Here is a 10112-nt window from a genome sequence, read left to right as displayed (position 1 = left end):
GAATGTACTGTCTTTCAAATAGATGTAGGTTGAGTCTGGTTCTACTCCTGGGATGTGTTATGGGCTCGTCACATCACACGCTCGCTTTCAGATCTGTTGTAGGGTGACAACCATTAAATGATGATAAAAAGATTTGTTTGTTATATATTCATCCAAAGTAAAAAGATTTTTTATGATGAATGTGACATATATGGACCGCGACTGGACATATTTACAGTTTAGTATAGTTGAGATGAAGATTTTGGGATGAATAACTTAAAGAAACTATAAATTCTAAGATCATGAATGAGTGAATTTGGTAAAAACTATAATATATCCTGTAAAGATACGTAAATGGGTCAGCTGTGGTAAAATAGACATACTTGATGAAAACTAGCACCTTTGAGATATTGTAGTTGTTGAGAAGATGCCACGGGGGTTTCAAAATATTGTAGTTGGAGAGGAACTTACACTTGCACCTTCAAGTTATTAAAAAGGTCAGAAGCAAAACCATCACCAACACTGAAGATCTACCTGTAGAAATTCATATATTTGTGCATTCACTTCCTCATGTAGGGCATGAACGTATAGAAGGTCACTTGCCCTATTTGAAATGGCCTAGCTTCAAGTTTAGACATCATTTCCTTTTCTTTGGCTTTTGCTGTCTCTGAAGAACATTCTAGTCTGGTGGGTGATTGATGGTGAGACGATCGTCTACTATTGCATTTGGTTTGAGTTAAAAATAAGTGGTATTTACTTTCCTTAATTGCTGCTATACCAATTCTTTAAGTTAACAGTAGTTTTCTTGAACCTCATGTGTCTGGGATTCTTCTCAACTGATTTATATCAAGGTTGTAGCATCCTTTAGTATATTTTGCAAGCAGGATTCTTACTTATTCTCAATTTAATGAAAGATGTTGGCTTTGGCTATAATTTTGATATGTTGAAATACATAATTTAGTTTAAGGGAAAAATGCAAAATCAATCCTTGTGGTTATATTGATTTGTAGTAATCAGCATATGGTATAACAATTTGTTGAGAGCTAAATGCCATGTGAGCACCAATCAAATTATGACACGTCACCAATAAATATATATATATAAAGTAAAAAAAAAAAAAAAAAGCTAGAAGTCATGGGTGGTTCGGTCACTCCCTCTTCCAGCCTTTTTTTCTATTTATTTATTTATTTTTAATTCATAAAAAATATATATATTTGTAGTTTTTATATATATATTTTGTTTTATTATGGGTGACATGTGTCATAATTTAATTAGTAATAAAGTGACATTTAAACAGTTTCCGTAAAAAAATTGGACTTCATTGGGTGCAAAGACTTATTTGTTATTTTTGTATACCACAATGAGTTTATTGCAAATTAGTGTAACCACATTGACTGATTTTGTATTTCTTCCTTACTTTAAACTTGAGCAGTATAGATATTTCAAGGTTCATCAGCATTTTGATTCTGTTAATTTATTATGCAGGTTATCACAAGAATCAATTATGGGCAAAGTGTCTTTATCAGTGGACTTGCTGGTGCAGTTTCATTGGCAGGATCTGGGGGAGGATTGTGGGCTGTTGAAGGAGGTAATTGGCAGATGGCTGCTGGACTCATTAATCGTTCAGATGCTGCATTGCACCTCCATGAAAAAATAGAATCGATCTCTTATCTTGGAGACTATTATGAGCTTAACTCTACGTTAGGAAATAGTTACACGTGATGTTGCGGCGGTTGCCACTCTGGATGAGTCGAATATTCAATTTACCCCACAAATTTCAATTCCTAAGAGAAAATTGCAGCACACACATGCAACTTTTGTGAGGGGCCTTTTAAATCCTGTGAGTTGCAGTTGCTAATACACTTTATCGGTCTCTTTTCATGCATGGCCGATAATTTATATATACTTTTTCCTAAATCCGTATGTATTGTTTTGGCAAAAGGGATATTTTGGCCTAGCTGCTGTATCAGAAATCCCAGAACTGGTGGGCACAATAGAGGATCCTGATCTTCCATTCTCAAGCATTTCAGTTCTCAAGCAACATGGTGAGAAAGATACGACTTGCAAGATATTTTCCCGTAAACCCATGGCAGATGTCTTACTGGATAGCATCTTCAGGTAATATTTTACACATAGTATTTTGTAGCATACGTTTTTGTGTTTTTCTTAACTTTCTTTGTTTCTATTTTGTTGTTTCTTTCCTTGTTCTGTTTTTATTCTCTCTCTTTTGGAGAACATTTGCAATATGGGAAGTTGATTTGTGTCAATTTTAGCCCGAGTGATTCACTACAGAAGTTACCCACTTGCATTTAACCAAGTAGCTAAAAATTGTAGTGGTTACAGGAGGATCTGGGTTCATTTCTTGATACCTAATAGCTAAAATTATGTGGGAAGTTGATTTCTGTCAATTTGCTTAGCTCAGTTGGCAAAGTAGCTAATCAGTAATTCAGGAAGGATCTTGGCTCTGTTCTTGATGCCTGGTTAAAGATCTTAAGTTACCAATGTGATTTTCTCTAGTTAATCTTTATAATTTTTGGTAGAGGTTTTTGCTTACGACTATCCAAATACTAATCCTCCCTTCAAATGATGAAGTAAACCATGAATCTTTATAATTAATGATTCAATTTGCATTTAACCAAGTAGCTAAAAATTGTAGTGGTTACAGGAGGATCTGGGTTCATTTCTTGATACCTAATAGCTAAAATTATGTGGGAAGTTGATTTCTGTCAATTTGCTTAGCTCAGTTGGCAAAGTAGCTAATCAGTAATTCAGGAAGGATCTTGGCTCTGTTCTTGATGCCTGGTTAAAGATCTTAAGTTACCAATGTGATTTTCTCTAGTTAATCTTTATAATTTTTGGTAGAGGTTTTTGCTTACGACTATCCAAATATTAATCCTCCCTTCAAATGATGAAGTAAACCATGAATCTTTATAATTAATGTTTATTTTGCTTGTATGTTAGCGTGAGGCAGGAGACAATTCGAATTAATTGGGGTGCTTACCCGCACTACAATGCTCCTGAAGTATTTGCATCATTTATCTTGGATGGTCGGCATTTGTACTATGTGAATGCTTTTGAGAATGCAGCTAGCACCATGGAGACAAGTGCTGTTGCAGCGGAGAATATAGCACGCCTAATCCTATCAAGATTTTTTAACCAACTACCCTTGACCTCAGCTAACATGAGCTCAGATTCTGATGAACAGATTTTGCATTTGGATCTGTAAATTGTAATTTAACATGGCAAACAATATATACAACTCAAACTGATATGAAGTAATAATATCTTGTTTGGACACCGCCATGTAGAAACCCAAATTTGTGTTATAAAAGGGCCACTCCTGCTTCAGTTTTCTTCATCTCTCATACTAGTTCTCACGAACAAAATTTCAGAGTCCGAGGAGAGTTGAGATGTCAGAACCAAGGCCTTGCTTATGTTGATACAACAAGCCTCTTGTGTTATTGAGCCAAGAGTCGTGTTCGTTTGTTGAAGGCTCTTGAAGTGGAGATCATGTTTGGAATTTATCATATTAATTTATCATATTTCTCAAGACCCGTGAGATGTGAAAATTAAGAAGAAATCAAAAATTAATCACACGATACCAAGATTTAAGTTTGGCTTAACTAGCCTACTTCTACTACAAAAATGACATGGAAAAAATTTATTATTAAAGATGGAGTACAAACAATAGTAAAGAGAATATCACTTAGAACTCAAAGCTCTACAAACAGTAATAAGGAGAATATCACTCAGAACCCAAAGCCCTAATACACTGTTGAGAAGAAAGCGAATGAAGTGATACCTCAAATGTATGTGCTTCATTCTTGAATGATAAGATGGGTTTTTTTGGCAAGAAAAATGGTACCTTGACTACCACCGTGTAGAATGCTATTCTCATTCTTCTTCCTTAACTTATCAAAAAACCTTGTAGCCAAACCATATCATTTCCAACTTATGTCATAGCTACATACTTGGCCTCTGTAGTGGAAATGGCTACAATTTTTTACAATTTTGAGGTCCAACACATAGCTGTACTACCCAGAGTATATACAAACCTTAATGTACTTTTTATGCTATCAACATAACCCGCTAGATCAGCGTCTACATAACATACCTCTAACATACCTCAAGTACCTCAAGATCCACTTGACTGCCTCTCAATGCTGCTTCTCTATATTACACATGTACTTGCTCACAACTCCCAGTGCATGTGCAATATTCGGTCTAGTACATACTATTGTGTACATCAACTTCCGATAGTTGAGGCGTAAGATACCTTACTCATGTATGTCTTCTCTTGATCTGTCTTTGGTGACTCATCCTTGGTTAGTTTGAAATGACTTCCGAAGGGTGCTAACCGATTTAGCTCCATCTATGCTAAAATCTGCTGAGAATTTTCTTCACATACTTTGTTTGTGAGATCTTCAGTGTACCATTGGCACCGTCTTGGATGATTATCATCCCAAGGATTTGTTTAGCAGCTCTCAAATCCTTCATTGCAAACTACTTTGACAACTAGTTCTTCAACTTGTTGATCTCTTCCATACTAGACCCTACCACAAGCATATCATCTACGCACAACAATAAATTGATATAAGAGTTCTTAAAACTCTTGATATAACAAAAATGATTTGCATTGCACCTTGTAAATCCAGTAGTACACATGAAGCTATCGAACTTCTTGTGCCATTGTCTCAGAGCTTATTTCAGGCTATACGAACTTCTGCTCAGTTTGCACATTGGACTCTCCTTTCCTTGCATTGTAAATCCCCATGGTTGCCGCATGTAAATGTCTTCTTCCAACTCACCATGAAGGAATGCTGTCTTCACATCTAACTGCTTAAGATGTAAATTTTCTGCTACCACAATACTTAGTACAATTCTGATTGTTGTCATCACAATTGGAGATGTCTATGTAGTGAATGCGTTCCTTCTGTTGGAATCTCTTGACTACCAATCTGGCCTTCTAGCACTTGCTACCATCATATTCACCATTTATTTTATACACCCATTTATTGAGTAAAGCCTTCTTACTTGCTGGCAATTTTGTCAGCTCTCAGGTCTGGTTAGTCATCAATGAGTTGTTGAATTTTCAACCTACAAGGTTTCATCAAACGTCTCTGGCTCACCTCGATCTGTCAATAGAATTTGGAACAGGGAGGGTGAAACCCACTGTCGAGGTATAATGGTTCTGGTAGACCTTCAGACAATTGTTGTAGGTGTTCCTTGTTCAACTTGTGAATCTGCACTTTCCTCATCTTGTTGATCATTGTTTGGAAATACATCTTTAGAAATCTCATCTAAGTGTACACACTCAGACTCTTTTGGTTCCTACTATGTAACATTTCTGCACTTGATCAATTCTTATACACAACACACTCATTAAAAATCACATTCCAACTTCTAATGATCTTCTAGTTTTGATCATCTTAAAATTGATAAGCAAAGGCCTCATCTCCATATCCAATGAAGAAACATTTTCTAGACTTAGTATATAGTTTACTACGAGTATCAGAATCAATATGAACATATGATACACAACCAAAAACTCTCAAATAAGAAAAGGTTTACCTCATTTTTACTCTAGACTTCTTCTTGTAATATGAGCTTTGGGGAACGAAAGGTTCCCTATTTATTAAGTATGTAGCATTGCTTAATGCATTAGCTCATAAAGTATTTGGCAATCCTATATGCAATCTCATACTTCTAGCACGCTCATTGAGGGTCTTCTTTATGTGCTCAGTTACACCATTTTGCTGTGGTGTTCAAAGGATAGTCTTTTCCATCCTAATCCCATTTACTACACAAACTATTTAAACCATCCATCTTTGTATTCTCCTTTATTGTTTGACCTCAAACACTTTAACTTCAAGCCCGTTTTAGTCTCAACCATGGCCTTCTACTTTTTAAAAGTCTCAAATGCACAGATTTACTTTTCAAGAAATAGGCCCAGACCTTTACGCTTGAATCATCAATAAACGTAATATAATACATTTTTGCTACGTAGAGTGAGTTTCAAGCTTTGCTTGATAATAACAACTAGCAATCACAATGTTATACACAACAAGTGGGTATACAAGCTTATTAACTTAAATAGAAACCTGATTGATCTATTGAAAGATATATGGCTAGACTCGTAGCAAAGGGTTTTGAGCAGGGGTCCAATGAGGTCTTTTTTTTTTTTTTTTTTTTTTTTTTTTTGTGTGGGGGTTCGATAAATAAATACATAGATATAGATAGTCATTTTATGTGTGCACGCTTGCACATTTATGTAAAAAAAATAAAAAGCAAACGATTCTTAAACTTAATTTTTTACCAAGTCATAAATCATAATTGTATGCAAAAATACTTAAATTACTTATTTTAAAGACAAGTATTAGTTTAATAGAATAATTTTTTTAAAGAAATAAATATAATTTGAAGGAATTTTATCTACCTACCTAAATTACGGTGTTGCATTTTAATTAGTACTTCGACTAAAAAAGGCAGACATAGCTTTCACACTGCCAAATAAATTCCAGTACTACTACACTAACACATATTTCTTACCTTCCTCATACACTAATTAATTTTAGAAACTATCATTATCTGGGCATAACATATGCCAAATAAAATAGTCTAATAAAAGTCAAAATATAAATTGATTATTAATGCCATTGCCACCTATAAATAAATTATAAAAGAAAAATATTTAGGCTTCGTTTGGCAAAAGCCAGCGCTCAGACACTGTTCAGTGTCTGACCGTTGACCGGTTTTCCCCCTCAAATTTTGTCATTTTTTTACCATACTGCCCCTCTCTCTGAAATTTTTTCACAGAAAAGCAAATCCCACTCTTGCTCAATGTCTCCCCCTCCCCCCCCCACGCGTTCCCTCCTTGCCTAAACCTAGAATTTTTTCCACCCGCCACCCCACCATATTGCCCCTCTCTCTGAAATTTTTTCATAGAAAAGCAAATCCCACTCTTGCTCAGCGTCTCCCCAAACCCCCCCCCCCCCCCTGCGCTAGAGGAATTTCCCCCCTCCCCCCACGCATCAGCCCTCTCCCTAACCCCCCCCCCCCCCCCCCCAACACTATCACACACGTCCCCCCCTGCGCACGCCAGAATTTCTCCCCCCACCCCCCTATGCTAGCTAGATTTTCTCCCCCCCCCCCCCCCCCCCCCCCACCACCCCCGTGCTAGCCAGGTTCCCCCCCACGTATTAGCCCACGCGTATCGGTCCCCCCCCACGTATCAGGCCAGGTGTATCAGGTCCCCCCCCACAATGCCTGGACCTGGTCAGCTGGCTTCTTCATATATATTAGAGGCTTCGCCTCACAAAAATCCCGAGCTCCCATCCACATTGCGTTTTGCCGGTGTAGCCAAACGCCAGTCTCGGTGGACAAGACCTCCAACCACGGCTCCACGCACAGGATCACGATTGAAGGTACTGCATATAGATTTTTGGCTATCTTGTGTAAAATTTTATCTTGTTAGTTTGTTTTTCTCCTAGCAGAATGTTCTTAATTGGTTGATATTATAGTATATTTTCATCAATGAGAAAAATCTTGAAGTTCTCTTGTAATTTTTATTTTCACAAATGGGAGTGCATTTGGGGAATCAGACCTTCGTCTATCACTTACCAAAAAAAAAAAAGAAAAGGTGAAAGTGAAATAAAAATAGGAACATGCTATGATAAATTTGATAACTCCAAGGAGTTCACCACTTGGGCCAACCCTCGGTACAAAGAGAGTCATACAAATAGGAAATTGAGGTTGCAATATCCGCAAGAGAATAAGGCTAAAAATATGAGAATTAATTGAATTTTACATGGGTTTTATTATGTATTGGTAACCTTTATTACAGAAAAACTTGACAAGAAACCTAGTTGCCGAAGAAACTAGTTCCCAACCAAGTGCCAAAAGAAACCTTGTTTGATCGATGAAATTTTTCTTGAGTGTCATTACAATAGATGGCAGAGGTGTTGCCTGGGTCAGAGGAGTGCGAAGTATCAGAAGACTTATGCTCAATGCATGGACCTGTTTACTTCACTCAGAGAAAGTGGAGTTCTTGTACATTAATGGTGGTGATGGGTAACAGTCTCGGCTCCAATTTCTCTAAAGTTTTTGTTTTTTTTGGGGTTCTTGATAGATTTGGTTTATTCTTTATAGGAAAGAAGATGTATTCTTGTTTTTTTCATTCTTTTATTTGTTTCACCTGCGAAGGAGAAATTCAATGAAAAGATGGCATTCTTTTGTTTTCTTTCATATTTGTGTCTCCTAGATTTGCTTCAGTTTTGTACATGGTTTATAGCTCTTTATCTCACACTCTAGCAAAGTAGGATGAGAAAACAGAGATTGGCTTTAGCGGGTTATTGTGATAGAATGCAACAAGTAAAATGAGCAATCGTACTAGTTGGTTTTAATTGATTAGCTTGAATTTTGGGTAGTCAAGATGTTGCTTAATCAAATCCTTTTATTGCTACTGAGCCATTATGTTCAGTTTATTTGAGTTTTGGCTATTGGATGAAATGAAATCTATTGGCCTTTTTGGTTTGGAGAGTTTGAGTGTGGCATCTACATTAGGCTTGTCTTGTCACAAGATCTACAAAATGAACGAAAAACAAACATATCACTTATTTATTCCAACTACAATCAATTGTAGGTGTGTTTGTATATGTGAGCAAGAGAGAGATTAGAGACAGACCTTCAAATATACTCCCAGTTTATTCTCTAGAGTATCAAATTCTTGTTTTAGAATCGGGAGTCCAGCCTTACAACTGTTTATATATTCATATAGACAAGTCAATAATTTCTTATAATGGTTTAGCATTAGTATTCATATAAACTATAAGCAATATTGCTAAAGAAATCAGAAGTATCATTCAGGTTGTTAAACTCTCAAAAAAAAAAAAAAAAAAAAAACTCAAAGAGAAATATAAGCAGATAGAACTATATTTAGAATTCGAAATTATTAAGGGTTGAAAAAAATATTCAAGTGGGTAACATTACCCTTCCATGTCACCTCGCTTGAGACAATCTATGTGTTGTTTTCGATATTAGGGTATTTCATCAATTATGCTAAATTTGCCTCCACTTTCTGGTTAGTCGGCATTAATGTTGGCCTCGTTTAATTTTCAGTTCGGCGAGTATTACTTGCGACAACGACAATCCAACAACTTCAAGGTAGGTTACTTATTTTCGCACCCAATATTGCTTAAATTCTAAATTGTTTGTGCCTAACTTATTTTCCTGCTTATTGTAAATATATCATATCACAGTTCACATAATCATATATATTAGTTCGAGTGTCTACGTGAAAGTTTAGTTTTGTGTTGACTGTGGTTGGTAGATAAGTATCATACATGATTTGTGCACGTTGTTATGCTATTTTCTATACATATTCGTAGATGTCGTTCTTTAGCACTCCCCGTAAGTCTCCTCGAAAGGCTGGGATGCAAACCCCATCCCCAGCAGAATTTCCCATCCCGCAGGCAAATGTAAAATGGGAACAAGAGCACGAGGATATCCTGGTGCATATTCTTGGCAACTGCCAAGATGAAAGAATTCGTAAAATTTCGAGCGAAAAAATTTCACTTCGCATCCGACCATTTCGTTCGGCCTAGGGTTTCGGTCCTGGTTGTGAAAAAATACAACGTCGTCCGATTTGCCCGAAAATTTACGAGGGTGCTCTGTGCATCATGGCGATCATGTCGGCGGGTCTCGAAGTGTAATTCGAGTCGTTTCGGCCGGGTTCGGGGCACTTGTTATTTTCGGAAAAAGTTATCGTTCGTTAAAGAAAATAGGGGGGCAAACGAACTCGAATCACTTCGTGTCACCTGCCGATATGATTGCCTAGAAGTTCCGCACAAGCTCGTAAAATTTCGAGCGAAAAAATTTCACTTTGCATCCGACCATTTTGTTCGGCCTAAGGTTTCGGTCCTGGTTGTGAAAAAATACGACGTCGTCCGATTTGCCCGAAAATTTACGAGGGTGCTCTGTGCATCGTGGCGATCATGTCGGCGGGTCTCGAAGTGTAATTCGAGTCGTTTCGGCCGGGATCGGGGCACTTGTTATTTTCACAAAAAGTTATCGTTCGTTAAAGCAAATGGGGGGGCAAACGAACTCGAATCACTTCGTGTCACCTGCCGATATGA

General features: G+C 37.0%; 1 protein-coding gene and 1 pseudogene across 2 annotated transcripts in view; both read left to right on the top strand.

Annotated features, from left to right (window-relative positions):
- The window catches only part of LOC132166064 (farnesylcysteine lyase-like), a 4529-nt pseudogene extending 1196 nt beyond the window's left edge, over window positions 1-3333 (top strand). Inside the window, exons 3-5 of the transcript XR_015909460.1 lie at window positions 1465-1819; window positions 1922-2097; window positions 2941-3333. The product of XR_015909460.1 is annotated as a farnesylcysteine lyase-like (transcript). The remainder of the gene's footprint in view (window positions 1-1464; window positions 1820-1921; window positions 2098-2940) is intronic.
- Window positions 3334-7176: 3843 nt separating this feature from the next.
- On the top strand, window positions 7177-9581 carry LOC132166536 (uncharacterized). Its single transcript, XM_088511533.1, has 3 exons — window positions 7177-7403; window positions 9097-9141; window positions 9366-9581. The coding sequence occupies exons 1-3, from the start codon at window positions 7242-7244 to the stop codon at window positions 9579-9581; spliced, it is 423 nt and encodes a 140-aa protein (XP_088367659.1). The 5' UTR covers window positions 7177-7241.
- The last annotated feature ends 531 nt before the right edge of the window (window positions 9582-10112 follow it).

The sequence above is a fragment of the Corylus avellana genome, chromosome 11 (assembly GCF_965113065.1).
Source record: "Corylus avellana chromosome 11, dhCorAvel1.hap1.2, whole genome shotgun sequence".
In the NCBI taxonomy this organism is placed as follows: domain Eukaryota; kingdom Viridiplantae; phylum Streptophyta; class Magnoliopsida; order Fagales; family Betulaceae; genus Corylus; species Corylus avellana.
Note: the sequence above shows the minus strand (reverse complement) of the source record. Positions and strands in the feature narration are given on the sequence as shown.

Bases quoted from the DNA above. Each gene is read 5' to 3' on its own strand.
- LOC132166536 (XM_088511533.1), top strand. From the start codon at position 7,242: ATGCCTGGACCTGGTCAGCTGGCTTCTTCATATATATTAGAGGCTTCG. The intron at 7,404-9,096 runs GTACTGCATATA...TTTAATTTTCAG, and splicing joins GCACAGGATCACGATTGAAG to TTCGGCGAGTATTACTTGCG. The intron at 9,142-9,365 runs GTAGGTTACTTA...ACATATTCGTAG, and splicing joins GACAATCCAACAACTTCAAG to ATGTCGTTCTTTAGCACTCC.